Source organism: Schistocerca americana, chromosome 3, assembly GCF_021461395.2.
Source record: "Schistocerca americana isolate TAMUIC-IGC-003095 chromosome 3, iqSchAmer2.1, whole genome shotgun sequence".
Taxonomy (NCBI): Eukaryota; Metazoa; Arthropoda; class Insecta; order Orthoptera; family Acrididae; genus Schistocerca; species Schistocerca americana.
Window position 1 is genome coordinate 105,913,478 of NC_060121.1, and position 17,551 is coordinate 105,931,028.

The 17,551-nt window shown below is 44.8% G+C and overlaps 1 protein-coding gene across 1 annotated transcript in view; it reads left to right on the plus strand.

Annotated features, from left to right (window-relative positions):
• The window catches only part of LOC124605895 (gamma-aminobutyric acid receptor alpha-like), a 352,032-nt gene that overhangs the window by 78,193 nt on the left and 256,288 nt on the right, over nucleotides 1–17,551 (plus strand). Inside the window, exon 3 of the mRNA XM_047137842.1 lies at nucleotides 7,152–7,264. Coding sequence (XP_046993798.1) covers nucleotides 7,152–7,264 — 113 coding nt within the window. The remainder of the gene's footprint in view (nucleotides 1–7,151; nucleotides 7,265–17,551) is intronic.

A 17,551-nucleotide genomic window follows, 5' to 3' on the forward strand; every position in this document is an offset into this window, starting at 1 on the left:
TCGCGGTTCTAGGCGCGCAGTCCGGAACCGTGCGACTGCTACGGTCGCAGGTTCGAATCCAGCCTCGGGCATGGATGTGTGTGATGCCCTTAGGTTAGTTAGGTTTAAGTAGTTCTAAGTTCTAGGGGACTGATGACCACAGCAGTTGAGTCCCATAGTGCTCAGAGATATTTGAACCATTTTTTTGAAATTAACTTAAAAAGCTACAGACAAATCTTTGGGGCTAACACTCAAACAACTACAAGAGTAAATACATTTACTACAGCAAATATTAATTTTTTTTTAAAGGGGCAAAATCTAAGCAGAGTTATGGAATTTAAATACCAAAATGATCCAAGATTCACGGGGCCGCTAGCGTTTGCTTACCACGGTCGCAGACAATTTTATAGACGTTACATCGATCAGGAAAGCTGCAACTTCCAATAGAAATAACACTCAATTTAGACCTCAGTGGTCACTAATACACGTGCTGGCCTTGAAAATACGACACAATTAATTTCAGGCCCGACAAGATAAGCAGACACTGAACAAGTGGTAGTTAAAGTAAATTTCAAAACACATCGAGTACGGCACTCACATAATTTCAAACAGAGGAACAACAAAAGTACATTCAAGCGCCAAAGAACCTGGAATATGCTAGCGTATTTAAGTACAGATATATGTAACAGGCAGAATACTGCGCTGCGGTCGGCAACGCCTATATAAGACAATAAGTGTCCGATGCATTTGTCACATCGGTTACCGCTGCTACAATGGCAGGTTATCAAGATATAAGTTAGGATAAACGTGGTGTTAAAGTCAGCGCACGAGCGACGGCACAGAGCATATCCGTGGGGATTTTCCCGTACGATCATTACATGAGTGTACCGTGAATGTCATGAATCTGGTAAAACATCAAATCTCTGACAGTGATGCCACCGGGAAAAGATCGTGCAAGAACGGGACCAACGACGATCGAAGAGAATCGTCAACTTAACAGAAGTGCAACCTTACAGCAAATTGCTGCAGTTTCTAATGCTGGGCCATCAACAAGCATCAGGTTGGGAACCATTCAACGAAACATCATTGATATGGGCTTCTGGAGCTCAAGGCCCACTGCTGTGCTCTTGATGACTGCATGACACGAAGGATTATGCTCCGCCTGGGCTCGTCAACACCGACATTTGACTGTTGATGAGTGGAAACATGTTGGCTGGTCGGACGGGTCTCGTTTCAAGTTGGGTCGCGCGGTTGGAGGTGTGGAGACAACCTAATGAATCCGTGAACCCTGCATGTCACAAGGGGACTGTTCGAGCTGGTGGAGGCCCTTTAATGGCGTCGGCGGTGTGCAGTTGGAGTGATATGGGACACCTGACGCGTTTAGATACGAGTCTGACAGCTGACACGTACGTAAGCATCCTGTCTGATCACCTGTATCCATTCATGTCCATTGTGCAAAGCAGGACAATGCGACATCCCACACATCCAGAACTGCTACAGAGTGATTCCAAGAACGCTCTTCTGTGTTTAAACACTTCCGCTGGCCCCCAAAGTCCCAGACATGACCATTATTGAGCAAGTCCGGGTGCTGTTCAGAAGAGACCTCACCTCCTCGTACTTTCATGCATTCATGGACAGCCCTGCGGGATTGGTGTTGTCAGTTCCCTCCAGCACTACTTCAGACATTAGTCGAGTCCATGCCACGTCGTGTTGCATCAATTCTGCGTGCTCGAGGAGGCCCTATAACAAATTAGGCAGGTGTACCAGTTTCTTTGGCTCTTAAGTGTAAATTTAATACTTGAGTCGGAGTGATGGATTACTACAGGCAATCTAGGGTAGAGGAAGTAGCTTCAACACGGGAGCACAGATGTCAATCAAGCACCGAGTACCCTATCGGTAAAGGACAGAACAGACGGCTCCAGAAAATGACTAGCACTCCAACGCCCACATAAACATCTATGCTTCTTTGATGCAGGGTGAACCGGCTGCGTCGACCGTAGTCGCAAGTACTGCCAACCAACAGAACTCTACCGACGACGCGCCCCTTAGACAAACGTACGTCACTGGTGTCTTTTATCTCTCTCTCTCTCTCTCTCTCTCTCTCTCTCTCTCTGCGATTGACTGCCTGCCCATGTGATCAGCAAGCCGTTCCAAGGAACTTCAACCAAAGACTCAACTAAAAGGCGACCGAAGCGCCACACACAGACTAGACAGGGACGCATCGCGCTGGTAGGCAAAGATGTAGAAACGCAGAACTAGCCGACATGCTTCAAAAGTCGTCTCTTCGTGCCTTTGGCAATTTCTAATGCACCGATTACAGCTTAAACATTCCCTATTTTCCTCAGCACAACATCTATTTTGTAGGTGACGATTAGTCACCATATCATTGGGAGTAAAATGGCTTACGTATTTCACTTACTACCATAAATTGCTTGTCATCCCTTAATGGCCTGGCAGAGGGTTCTTCGATCAATGTTCAAGTTATTTACCTGCCGTTCCACTAGCTACAAGTCTGTGCAAAAATTAACACATCTTTTAGTAAGCGCATTGATTTCTCTTACTTTATTACGATTATCGTTTCTCCCTGTGAAGGTTGGTGACGAAAGAATACTCAGTGGACAACTTTTGCCATTGAAATTTCGTGAAAAGATCTCTCAGAAATGAGAAACGCCTTTGTTTTAATGACTGCCACTATCTGTGACCTCTCTCCCCTGTTTCGAAATAATACGGGGTGTTCAAAAAGTCTCACCGCAGTGCCGTATGATTGTTAGCGGCGCATGCCGTATGATTTTTCGCCTGCCTGAGTTACTTCCCTTCAAGTGGACTCTCCCAACATTCCACTGTTTCATTTTCTCAGGCAGCGTCAGTAGAATCGTTAGTGTGTGTCGTTATGTGTTGATGTGAACGTTTAAGTTTAGTTTCTTTGATCGTTTGTTTCGTTGTTGTCACTGTTAAAATGCTAACCATTGAAGAACGTGTGTTTTTAGTCGAACAAGTGTTCAAAGCTGGCGGTAAATACACAGTTTCAGTTCGTTAAACATTAAATTCAGTTTTTCCGGAGACAACACTCCCACACCGCAATACTGTGGGAGATCTGATTAACAAATTTTGTAGTACGGGTTCAGTGTCACATGCATTGAGAAGTGGTCGTCCTAGCGTTTTGTGTGAGGATAATATCCATGAGTCCGAACAAGTCAGTAAGAAAACTCGCCCAGGAAATCGATGTTACTGTCGGTACGGCAAACACAGCTGTAAGGAAAAAATTAGAACTTTTCCCATGCAAAGGGACAGCCGTGCAAGAACTGAAAAACACTGATCATGGCAATAGACTGCATTATTGTCAATGGTTCAAAAATTTCGTTCAACAAAATGAAAGGGATATTCTGAATGAAACGTTTTTCACTGATGAGGCGTGGTTTCATTTATCCGGGCACATGAACTCGCAAAATTCTAGTATGTGGAGTACTGCAAACCCATTGTGTATTCATGAGGAACCACTTCATTCTGTGAAAACAGGAGTTCGGACTGCAGTTTCTAGACGTCGGATTGTGGGTCCCATATTTTTCAATGGAACAATAAACGCCCAACGATACTGCAGTGATATTCTGTATCCATTCATAGGAATACTTGTGTTAAGTGAAATACTGAACGTGTATTTCCAACAAGATGGTGCAACCGCGCGTACAGCTCGCGTTTCAATGTCACTGCTTGCTGATGTTTTCGGTGGTCGCAGAATTTCACAGGGACTTCATCGCCTGACCTAACACCACCTGAATTTTTCTTCTTGGGTACAGCGAAAGCTACTGTCTATAAAAACCGCCCAAAATCCATCGATGAATTGAAAACTGCTTCTGTTACAGAAGAAATGTTACAGCTTGTGTCTGGAAACATTAGACGAATTTATTTGTGTATTCAACAACAGGGGGTACACTTTCAACATTTAATGTGAAAATGGTAAGTAAAAATGAATATTCCATAAATTAATAACTTTTATTTCACTGAGTTTCATTTCTGTATATTCACTGCTGCATACGGCACGCGCGGCTGACAACCATACGGCACTACGGAGAGACTTTTTGAACACCCCGTACAAAACGACCTGCCCCTCTTGTGGTTTTTTCATGCTCTCCGTCAATCCCATCTGGTAAAGATCCCATACTGCACAGTAATACTTGGCAGAGGGCGAACATGCGTAGCGTAGGCAGCCCCTATATTAGGCCTGTGGCATCTTCTAAGCGTTCTACCACTAAACCGGAGTCTTTGGTTTCCCTTCCTGACAAAATTATCTATGTGATAGCTACATTTTAGTGTCTAGGTGTCAAGCTGAATTGACAGCCGAAATTTAATAGATTCCTTATACAGCTCATGTGAATCACCGCATTTTTCGCGCGTACGGATATCTTGTCTAAATCGTTTTGTAATTTGTTTTGACCTTCTGACGACTTCACAATACGATAAATGACAGAATTATTTGCAAACAATGTAAATGGGTTCCTCAGCATAGAAGTGGACAGTGAATGGCCACGGAACACTCTTTTACAGATGAAGCCCATTTTCATCTCCAAGGACATGTCAGTACCCAGAATTTCAGAATATCGACGCGGAAAATCCACACGCACATCAACAGGTATCAAAGGTGACTGTTTGGCTTGAGGTGACGACATCGTATATCGTACGGCCGTATCTATTCTAGGAAATGTGTCCTGCGGGCCTTGCGACCTCTATCGTTACTGGTAAAAGCTGGGAGGGTCTTTTGCTCTCCAGCCTTTCAACTGCGTGGATGTGTGGGTGGGATGGTTATTAAGCGAGATGGCGCTCGTCGCCGCATTGCACAGCCAGTGCGGCGACTGCAGCAGAATCGTTTCGGAAATGATAGAATTATCAGACGCCATTTGTTTACAGCCTGGCCTCACTGCTCACCGGATCTTAATCCGTGTGACTTTTGGTTGTGGGGGTATTTGAAAGATGTTGTGTTCAGTGCTTCAATGAGGAACGTAGCTGAATTGAAGGCACTCATTGTGCAGCACATTCTGAACTTTACCCACGAAACACTCCTATCTGTTGTGGAACATGCTGTTTTTCGATTTCATCTTGTATCGAAAAACTTGGACAGCATACTGGTCTTGCGCAGGTCTCACGACAATTAGCAAATAACCTCGTTTGTCTTTCTATGCGGTTTTTGGCTCCAGAACAATTAAAAACCCATGGCATTTTGCTTTTTATGCAGTTCTTGGCCAAAGAACACTTAAAAACTTATGCCATTTTGCTTTTTGCTGTTTTTAGCCGCAGAACAATCGAAAACCGATTTTTTTCCATCCAATGCTACGACCTTGCCTTGTTGGATGTACTCACTTAATAGAAGTACCACAACTGCTGACTGCTGAATTTGTGCGGTCGTGCGCACTTAACAGTATGGATGGTGCAATGTGCAACTCAGACCATAGCCGTCGTTCTGCGATTCATATGTCACTTGTAGCCGATCGCATTTGCGTTAAAATGTAATGTTTGCAGCGCCCTCTAGTGCCAAAATTTTCTTTATATTCTTTTGTTTATAATAATTACCCCCCCCCCCCTCCCCCTTGCATGAATGATAACAATAAGCTGTTCAAATCTGACGTCATTCTGAACAGTGTTTCTCTTCCTAAAGTGTTATTATATTGGAATTTTTATTATGCTTACGCTGTGAATCATGTAAGACATAGTAATACCCTTTTTATTACGTGGAGCGGTCCCAGATATCGAATCGAAACTTTTTTTAGTTGATTGTACGCTAAGGGACCCGTACTTTTGCTATGTTATAAGGAGTCGTAATGCTTGCATCGGTCGAATAGTATTAAAAATCTAAACTCCGCCAGAACAAGCCCAACGACACCGATCGGTCGCCGTGTCATCCTCAGCGCATAGACGTCACTGGATGCGCATATGGAGAGGCAGGAGGTCAGCACACCACAGTCCCTTCCGTCCGCCAGTTTACGAGACCGTAGCCGCTACTTCTCAATCAAGTCGGTTGTCAGTTTGCCTGACAAGGGCTGAGCGCAACCCGATTGCCAACAGCGCTCGGCAGGCCGGATGGTCACCCATCCAAGTGCTAGCCAACCCGACAGCGGCAATCTGATGCCAACCACTGCGGCACGGCCGTTGGCGTCGAAAGGTATTGTTTTAAATAAACGGCATCCGAAATCGCTTGAAGATACGAGTACAGTGGTACAATTCTTGATAATATTGAGCTCGTAACTCGTTCCAAATGAATGCTAAATATCGTTTAGAATTGAAAGACGCGTTGGCCGGAATCGGCTATTGCGTTGTAAACACGGTCATGCCACGTCTACTCTGCGGAACTGTTACATGCGTCGGCAGGTCTTTTCTGCTTCAACTGATTTTCAAAGCAAAATTTTACGTGCCTGTTCGATAGAGCAGTACCAAATTAGTCTAACCCGATATTCGTTTTATAGATAGGGCTTAAGGATTAACAAGGGCGGTAAAACACGAAGAATAACCAGTATTCCTGTAGTGACTGACCAGCGCTGCAGTGTGGCGGTAGCAGATTGGTTCAAATGGCTCTGAGCACTATGGGACTTAACTTCTCAGGTCATCAGTCCCCTAGACCTCAGAACTACCTAAACCTAACTAACCTAGGGACATCACACACATCCATACCCGAGGCAGGATTCGAACCTGCGACCGTAGCGGTCACGCGGTTCCAGACTGTAGTGCCTAGAACCGTTCGGTCACCCCGGCCGGCGGCGGTAGCAGGCAGCGTGGAGCAGAGACGTGCATTAGACGGGCAAGTTGTACTTGCCTTGCTGTCCCTGTTAGAACATATCGCCAAACAGAATATCACACAAGACAATTTGGGGACAGTTATATCCAAACGGCGTGTAAAATTCCCCTTTAAAAATATTTTCTTTCTAATAGAAATAGAAATGACGCTTTCCCTCGACTATAGGCATCGCATGAAAGACGTGATGAGTGATATTTCCTAGGGTTGACTCCAGCTGCACACTGAGTGAGCTAAGATCAGAGAAAACACGCCTGACGTCTCTTGGGAGGGACACACGATATATAACCCTGCGCGTAATTTACAACTGAGCAGCTTATGCTTACAGTTACGTTGTACAAAGTGTGACGTCAGAGTGCACGTGTGAGCTGGACCGTTATGCCCTCTGTTGCAGGCAGGAGCTGGCAAGGTCCGCCGGCGCGCAGTGGAACAACCACCGCAACATCTCGGAGCTGCTGGACAACCTGCTCAGCGGGTACGACAACAGCGTTAGGCCAGACTTCGGCGGTGAGTGCCTCACCTGATGATTTGTTACCACCTAGCCACGCTATCTTCTTCTCCTGCCATCTTATTATCCAGGCTTTCAATCTTTCACGTGCTAATATCTTATTATTCAACGTCATCACTTTAACCTCGTAAATTATTATCAACTAGCCATGTCATTTAACCTAGTGATTTCTTATTATATATACTTTACATTTTCATCCACTACAGTCCACGACAGTGTTAATGGCGTGTCGCCACGCCGCGCAGCTTACAAGAGGTGCTGCGTTGTCAACTCGGCGCTGGGTGAATTGACGGCAGCTATGCTACGGACATCTGCTTTAGCCGATGTTTGACCTGTCTCGCTACTGGAAGGTTCATGGTGCTCTACTCCCCGTTCCGTGATAAATTTATTAAATGTACTGCGACACACACGTAACAGAATGGAATGTCTATTCAATCTTTCACAGTCATAACTACATTACGAAATAGTGATACACACTCTCTCACAGCAGAATGGATTCTCTGATAAATTGCACCTTACAGAAAGATTACGCCTTCCATTCCTCTTGCTTTATAAATAAAAAGACTAAAAAGACGAAAGAATCAAATCAAATTTGAAATACTCCCCCCCCCAGTCCCCAGGACGAACAGCATTTTAATCTACATTACATCATAGACAGAGAGAGAAGTAAGATAAACAAATTAGTTTGAATGGCCATTAACCGCAGCAAGTATATAAATAATGGTTTTTGAAGTAAACGCCTCTTCTAGCTGAAATCTGTTTTATTAATCCAGATGAGTTCCACATTTTATTTTAAGGCATTACCAGTGGATATCATCTGAAATAGCACACTGTGGCTATATGCCGTCATTGTAGATTTAAGAACAGTTCACCCCCTTATTTTTGCATATGATCGTAAGTAATAATTTATTTATGCAAAAATAAGGGTGTAAACTGTTTTCAAATCTACATTAACGGCATATAATAGCTACAGTGAGATGACATCCACCGATGATGCCTTAAAATAAAATAAAAAGAAGTAAAAAAGAATTGTCATTACAGAATAGATATTCCACTGAACTACTTTCTACGGCACCGACAGCTTGAGAAGAAAGTAAATGTTCACGATAATTACAGAGTAAGTTCACGTTCCATTCACGTACCTTTTTACGCAGAGCTTTCATTGTCGCTGCCTTCGGGACTGGAGTGGCTAGATGTGGGAGCTAGACTGACGATTAACGAATCCATTATTTCGTCTGTGACAACTTCATTTTGGTAATCTTCTTCTTGCAGTTTGTCAGTGTGACGAACGCAAGCTTCCCAATGAGCAACGGTGGTTTTCTCTATTGCTTCATGGGTGAGTCCTTCAGTGTCGGCTACTTTAAATGTAATGCTTTTGTCCGCCACGTATTTCTTCACCTGTGCCCACACCAGTTCAATGGGGTTATAATGGCAGTGATGAGGAGGTACTCGTATCACTCTGTGTCCATGTTTCTTAGCTATGGAGTCAATTTCGTAGTTTTTAACGCTGGTCTTTGACATCTTCACCAGTTCCAGAAGCTCTGCTCTTGTTTGTGTTTCACTGTGCGTTACATTACTATTTCGCAACCAAGAAACAGTATTACTTTTCCTTGTGCTTGTAGTGGGAGGCCTGTTGAGAAGAACAGAGTGATAGCTTGCATTGTCCATAACAATGACAGAGTCAGGATGCAAATAAAGCAACAGCTGATTCTGAAACCATTCCCGAAATGTTTCTCCATTCATTTCGGTATGGTAGTGAGATGTGGTTTTCGATTTGAAAATAAGTTTACTTTCAGGCTCAAACCTCGTAGCAGCAGAGCCAGCGTGACATATTATAAGACGCCCTCCTTTTCCCACTGGAACTTTCAAACCGCCTTGTCCATCTGTTGTTTGCCAAATAAAATTTCTAGTATGGTTTCGATTTACCCAAGTCTCATCCAAGTAATAGACAGTTGACGTTCCTTTTGATCTGATGTCATGTATTTTTCTTAGAAACGTAATCCTAGGAGCAGCAATACCATTACGCTCCATTAAAAATTTGGGCCCAACATTGGACTTTACGTATTTAAATCCGATGTTCTTCAACATTCTTTGCATTGATATTGCACTTCCATCAAACCCAGTAGCTTCGTGCATAACAGTGCACAATTTCGCTGCTATGGGGAACTCGCCTCTTTCATTAAATTCGAAATCCTTTTGATCGAATTCGTCGATTCCTGTTACCCTTCTTGGAACGCTATTTTTATTCCCTGGAGAACGAAAAACCACATTGCCAACTGCCTCCTCTAACAGCTTCGCCTCCTGTATAACTCACCTGACAGTTGGTACTCCAATATCGCCACAGGCCGCTGCAGTGCGTTCCTGCACCTTGGTAACCTCGCAGGTCGGCTCGCCTGAAACTGCCTCACGCTTGAAGAGAGTATATTCTAAATATAAGGTCTCTTGCCTCTTTGTGAAACAAGGCGACGTTTAGGTGTTTCAGCAAGTACGAAAAAACTCAGAGAAGACCCAGTATACAACAGAAATCGGCCAACCGCACTTTTCTGCACGTAAAACACGGTAGAACTCTGCAATATGACGGAGCTTCAGACAACACGAGGCGCGGAAACCGAATGAGCACTCATTGGCCAGCTGCGCAGCTGTCTGCTGTGCATCGTTGGCCGAGAGGCCATCAACGATGTCGCGAAGTATAATTTCTTGTAATGTACCATTATTAAGTTGAGCAGAGGACTTTTTTGTGAAACGTCTTACTACTTTCACCCGTTAATTTATTCTCATCTAACATTTTCACCTTCATATACTAATGGTCCATAATCTATCGCAATTACCATTGCGTCCAAAGATCTTGTTATCAAGCCTCCATATCTTCACAAAACAATTTCTCTACATCTAGTATTAATAACTTCACCAGATGGTATATTAACAAAAGGTTTTACTACCTTCACCTGTTAATTTATTTCGCCTGTTTTGGTCTCATTCATCTGTTAACGTCTTAGAATGTAGCGTTATTACCTTAAAGTCCTAAATTAGTGCTGTGTTGCCTTTTCATTTCACCCAATAAATTCTTACTGTCTAGATTTGTGTCTTTTATCTGGTAATCTTCATCACCTTCACCTGCTTATTTCCTGTTAGCGTGTCCTATTGCATTCAGTTGCTAACTTGTTGTCGTTTATTTTTGTCTTCTACTGGTTATATTTTATAACTCACCAGAAATGTATCAGGTGTTGAGTGGTACTTTAGATAGGTGAATCAATCAGTGAAATCAATGTGAAGTGAACTAGAAATTAGAAAATAAATGGAAAACTTAATTTAGTTTGGAAGAATTGCACACTGGCAAACAGCAGGCAGAGCAGCGGTGGCAACGGCTGGCGCTTACATGTCAGCACATTCAGCAGAAGCCATCGTCCTCCCCACATAAGCAGAAGCTGTCGATTCAGGCGTCAGGGCATCGCCCGACCGGCTCACGTGTTTCTCAGTTGTCACATGTGATCAAAGGCCCTCGCCTACATTCCAAGAACCATTAACAAACGTTAAGAAGGTTCTTCGAGAAGCTTTTCAACGTGACAGAAGAGGCAATGACCGTAAAGTCGTTCACCTCCAGTGAACTGAAGTAAATAAATATGTGAGACACAGTGGGCCCGACAGTAGAAGTTTTCAGTTCAGTTTTGGTTCGAGTTCAGTTCCAGTCGGTGCTGAAGACCATCATGCACGAAGAGACTACATTGTACACATAAGCACCAAGTCCGCCGCTGTAATGGAATAGCAAGTAGCAGCCTTGCCGCCTGAAGACAGAAGTTAGAATGTATTTGAAGACTGATTTTTACGTACCAGGGTGACTCGTGAGGATGGCAAGGGGACGGCCTCACATCAGCAGTCACCTGTGAGCTGGTGATGAAGGTCTGACAGCCAAAGACTGGCAAGATGGAGTCCATTGTTTGAGTCCCGGACACTGGCCTACCCCCGCCGCGCCGCTCTGCTGGCCGATGCACAACAGTGATACACGCGGCCGCTTAGAAAAGAGAAACACTGGGACGCCGCATCCAAGGTATCACCACCCGATTCACGACTTCATTCTCAATAATTAAATGGGCCACCTCATGATGCGCATCTCCAGTCATCTGGGCGAAACAGCGACAAGAGATACACACTGCCTGGCGTAATCAGACGCCGCCGCCCATGCAGCAGAAGGCTTCGGAAACGACACAGCTGCCGCTCTCCGAGCCAGAACAATCCAGTAAGGAAACCATTGTACAAATCTTTCAATAAAAGATATCTTATGTAAAAATGGTGTTTCATTCTACCTCATACTTGAGCCAAGGAAGAACCCACCCTGCCCACATGTTGTTAAGAGAGAAAAAGTAATTTCTTTAGTGTTTTTCACCCTGACATAATGCTTTAGAATCAAATGCCGATTGCAGTAATGCTCATCCTGACAATCGACTAGCATCAATAGAGGTTATCCAGCTACACAGGGAAAAGGAGATGTGTGTAAGATTACTGTATCGACATAAGATCCGATGATCTGCCACGTTGATTGCTCTACGAAAGGCAGGAAAAGTACTTTTAAAGACTTTTAAGGAATTTGTAGTGCAGTTACCTTCAGTCTCGCAATGAGAGGATTTCTGTGAAGGCTTGTCAGAGGTGCCGCATTCATTTAATAATTTGCAAGTTATGCAACTCTGTTGGCTGGTTTATTTGGAGAGAGGCGACCAAACAGTGAGGTCTTCAGTCCCAAGGATGGTGAAGGAAGTCAGCCGTACTCTTTTAAGAGAACCATCCCGGCATGCTACTCAGTAGAGTTTGACAATCACGACATGGAGGCAACGCAAATTGAAGATGGATAATTTGTGCACAAATAGGGCGATGTAGTGCAGCTCATAGAAGTGTCTGTGATTTTTATTTAACAGTTTACAAACATAGGAATGACACAGCCAACCGGCTGCAAATAACTGTTGGGTACATTGACCTAGCTTTCGACACCTCTAAGGACGTCATCATCAGAAAGAAATTCTGAGAAACCGTAAAATTACTTTGCGAGAAGGCAATGGTCAGAGTTTAGAGCAGAGCATGACCATTGCTTTCTCGCAATGTAAGTTTACGTTTTCTCAAAATTTCATTCTGATGGCATCCTCAGATGTATCGAAATCTAGGTCAATGTACTAAACAGTCATTTTGAACCGGTTGGCCGTGTGATTCCTATGTTTGAAAATTGTATAGGGTTGCTGAGAAACAGCCATGTTTAGATCTCCTTAACAATTTATCTTATTGTAGTCCAGCCTCAGATTTTTTCACGACAACCTATGTTACATCAAGTCGATGAGTAACCTGGCAGGCGTCATTGTTCATAAACTGGAACGGTTAGGCCCGCGTAATTCTTGCTGTAAAATATTGCGTCCAGCAGAAAAATGATCGGATGAAAAACCTGGCGGAGGGGTTGGGAGCGGAACACTAAAAGTGTTCCGTCTTTGGTCTCCGAATAATCCGCCCTCAACTTCTCCTGTTTCTCCCTCAAATGTACCAGGCGTCTTTCGTAAGAGTCGTCAGGCGCATGTTCCAAAAATGGTTCGAATGGCTCTGAGCACTATGGGACTTAACATCTGTGGTCATCAGTCCCCTAGAACTTAGAACTACTTAAACTTAACTAACCTAAGGACATCACACACATCCATGCCCGAGGCAGGATTCGAACCTGCGACCGTAGCAGTCGTGCGGCTCCGGACTGAGCGCCGAGAGGCGCATGTTCTCTATTGTTTCGGCACATATTTCAATTTTTTTTCTTTTTTTGCATTGTGTAGCTATAGTCAGCCCGGACAAATAGCGCTCATCACACCTTTCTTGCGACGCCCGTTGCCTACGGTGGTTTGTTTCTCGTTGCAGACAGATTTTAAAGCAGAATTTTATGTGCTATTTCGATAGGGCGGCCCCATATTATTCTTGTCTTACCAACGTGTATTAACAGGGACAGTAAAAGCACGAAGAACAGTCCCCTCTCAAGCAGCGACTCAGCCCACGTGGTTGGCGGTAGCAGTCGGCGCGGACCAGGGCAGTACGCTCGCTGCTGGGCTACTTGTTTTCCTTCGCGTCTTACTGTGCCTGTCAGTAAATATCGGCAAAAAAATATCGGACTAGAATAATCTGGGACCGTCCTATCGATTGCGCACAAGAAATTCCGCTATTTGTTTGGACTGACTCCATCTACACACTGCAAAAACGAAATTACAAACATCTGATGAATCAACAGAGAAAATACGCCGGATGACTCTTGGAAGAGACACCCTGTATTTAAATAGCAAAGTAAATTGAATAAATGAAAAAGACACAAGGTCGTGGTTCGGATTAATAAGGGACTCAACAAAATGGATAGATATAACTAATATTTATTCAGAAAACAGTTCATAGATTATCCAATTTACATATGCTCAGCTTTAACGAGAGTATGACAATAGGTACGTACTGGGATGTCTGCCCCACATTCCTCCAACTCAAAAACTCCAACAAAATAGATGAAAAAACTTGTGAAAATCAAAGAAATTGCCACTAAAAAGACGTTTCGAAAGGTAAGCGTGAACCGTCATGACCGATAATTACCTAAGGGAAAACAAAGAACTTTCCCTATTTCTCATCTCTTCCACAATTGTTTCTGCCCCACTTTTTCACCAACTCATCAAAATAGTGCAATTCAAGTAAAATTCAAGAAAAAATAAAAGAAAAATCAGCATAAGAACAAGATCTTTAACAGAAATGATGAAACAACCATGTCAATGAAGGAAGAATATTCAATTTTTCTAACAATTTTTATCTTAATTCCAACTTGGAACTTCATTATCATCATTATTGGCTGCTTTTATTTTTCTGTTGAACTGATGTCCAAAAGTAAAGCAACAAATTGAAATTTCCCAAGGTTGCCTTTATTTTGCCACAAAACAGTACAAACCGGTGATACTAAAATAGAAACAACGTAAAGAAAACAGAATGTCAACAACTGCAACACGCAGTACAGTACGCAACAATGTACTTCGTTTTCTTTCAGCTTAGATCTCCATACACTTTCCAACAGCTATTTAATGTGCTCGATATGGGGTGTGACCACCTCTGGCAGCAAACAGGCCTGACAACCACGGAACTTGCTGTGAGTGACATGTACCAATGTTGTTTGTCACGTTAAGGTAATAATGCCCATTCATCTTGCACAGCTGCTCGCTAGTCTGGATGGTGATGCACCCGTCTCCCTAGTGCATCTCAGGTATGGGACTCAAATCGGGAGAGCGAGCAGGCCACGCGATGCGTGCAATATCTTTAGATTCCGCCCCCCCCCCCCCCCCCCCAAAAAAAAAACATCAACCACCCTTGCTGTCCCCCCTGCGGGTCCGGGGGTTAGAATAGGACCAAGGTCTTCCTGCCTGTCGTAAGAGGCGACTAAAAGGAGTCCATCCCCCTCAAGGGGGTAGTTAGTGCCTGCGTCCGGAGACGGACGGTCCCACGACCTATATTTGTGGTCTTTTTGGTTTTTCACTTCTCGTTTCTTCCTTCTTTGGTTGGTTCCTTTCTTTGTTCTTCTCCGTCTCACTGTCTTCCTTGCTCTTTCCCTTGCCTTCTTCTCCTTGCTTTCTTCTCCTTGTCTTCTTCTCCTTGCCTTCTCTGGTCTCCGCCTTGGCGTTTGAGACAGTCTGTCCTCTCTCTCCCTCGCTCTCTTCTTTTACTTCTGCTTCTTCCTTCCTCCCTGTGCGCGCCTGAAGGCCGACCCACGCGTTCGCACGCGTAGCCGGTGACGGGGTAATGCGTAATTCCCCGCCCTGGGTAGACAAGTAAGGCACGCACGTATCCCCTGGTAAAGGCCAGGCCCAGGGAGGGTTGATTGCCTGAGCTGATACCTTCTGACCATGCCGATTGGTCCCTCCGTCTGTTTCTCGGGAGGTGTGATCTGAGGTGTAAACATTCACCTAAGGCGGGAGTGCCCTCTGAGAGGGTCCCCATAAGGAAGGAGCGCGTCATCGGAGACGCTGGCAATCGTGGGGGATTCCTCCACAATGGATTTCTCTTCTTCTCTATCGGCTTCTGCCCACAAACGGAAACATGACCAGCCACCAGTGACAAAAGTACTATCGCCTTCCCCACAGTTCCTCGCCGTTTCTCGATCTGAGGACGGAAAAGATTTTTCCTCTGTCAACCCTTTCGTTATCCAGAAGGGCGTAGATGTCATAGCCGGTACTGTTAAGTCTTGTACAAGGTTGCGTGATGGTACCTTGTTACTAGAAACTGAGAGCGCCTTTCAGGCACAGAAACTGCTTCGAGCCACACTCCTGTACACGTTCCCTGTCCGGGTGGAGGCTCACCGAACTTTGAATTCGTCTCGTGGTGTGGTCTATACCAGATCCCTCGACGGACTGACAGACGAGGAGATTGTCTTTCCTCGCTGAGCAGGGCGTGACGGCTGTCCATAGGGTCACGAAAAAGGTCAAAAATGACCTTGTACCGACCCGGACACTTTTCTTGACCTTTGATAGTGTTCAGCTGCCATCGCGCATCAAAGCGGACTACGAGGTTATTTCTGTTCGCCCCTATGTCCCGACACCTACGCGCTGCTACCAGTGTCAGCGTTTTAATCATACTCGCCAGTCTTGTTCCAATGCGGCTAAATGTGTCACTTGTGGCAGGGATGCCCATGAGGGTGACTGTCCACCTCCGTCTCCTCGTTGTGTGAACTGTCAGGGTGACCATGCAGCATCCTCCCGCGACTGTCCCGTCTATAAGGAAGAACGCTGTATCCAAGAAATTCGGGTCAAAGAGAAAGTGTCCACCTCGGCTGCTCGCAAGCTATTGGCTAGTAGGAAGCCCACGCTGCTCCCAGCGGGGAAATACAGTACTGTCCTCGCCTCTCCTCGGACTACCAGGGAGGTGGCAACCCAGACCTGCGATCTGACCTTCAGCACCACGGTCGTCCGTTCGGCCAGTGCTAAGATCGCGCAGTCGACGTCTCCTCTTCCTCCCATCACCCCACAGACACCAGCCCCTTCATCATCTTCTGCTAAGACGAAGACCCAGAAGTCAGATGCACGGGCCTTCAAGAAGGAACCGTCCCGTGCAGACTTCCTACGTACCTCGACCTCCCAGCCATCGACCGCTACTTCCACCAAACGACCTTCCAAGAAGGCTCATAGGAAGCACAGTTCTCCTTCTCCGCCACGGCGCATTTCTTCTCCTGCGCCACCCAGCGGTTGCCGCCCCAGGCCGTCATCCGTTTCACCTGGCCGCACCGCTGGTAGCCGACCATCTGACCGTTCACCGGCGGAGGAAGCTCCCCCTCCCGGCCATCTTACCAAGATGGCCGGTGAACCTATAGAACCAATGGACGATGACTGCCCGCCTACTGATAGCGGCGGCAGTGCTCGCTCGAAGCCAGGCCCTCAGCGGCCTTCGAGGTGACCCCTTCTTTCATCTTCCGTTTTATTTTTTATTTTTTATTTTATTTATTTATTGTTCCGTGGGACCACATTTACGAGAAGTCTCCATGGTCATGGAACGAGTCAATACATGAAATTATAACACGATTGTAGAAACAGATAAAATGAAATATAAGAAACATATTCAGGCGACAAGTCGTTAGTTTAAATAAAGAAAATCAAGAATGTAACACTGGAATTTGCTTAATTTTTTAGCTCTTCCAGGAGCTCCTCGACAGAATAGAAGGAGTGAGCCATGAGGAAACTCTTCAGTTTAGACTTAAAAGTGTTTGGGCTACTGCCAAGATTTTTGAGTTCTTGTGGTAGCTTATTGAAAATGGATGCAGCAGAATACTGCACTCCTTTCTGCACAAGAGTCAAGGAAGTGCACTCCACATGCAGATTTGATTTCTGCCTAGTATTAACTGAGTGAAAGCTGCTAACTCTTGGGAATAAGCTAATATTGCTAACAACAAACGACATTAAAGAAAATACATACTGTGAGGGCAATGTCAAAATTCCCAGACTATTGAATAAGTGTCGACAAGAGGTTTTCGAACTTACACCATACATAGCTCGAACAGCCCGTTTTCGAGCCAAAAATACCCTTTTTGAATCAGAAGAATTACCCCAAAAAATAATACCATATGACATAAGCGTATGAAAATATGCGAAGTATACTACACTCCTGGAAATTGAAATAAGAACACCGTGAATTCATTGTCCCAGGAAGGGGAAACTTTATTGACACATTCCTGGGGTCAGATACATCACATGATCACACTGACAGAACCACAGGCACATAGACACAGGCAACAGAGCATGCACAATGTCGGCACTAGTACA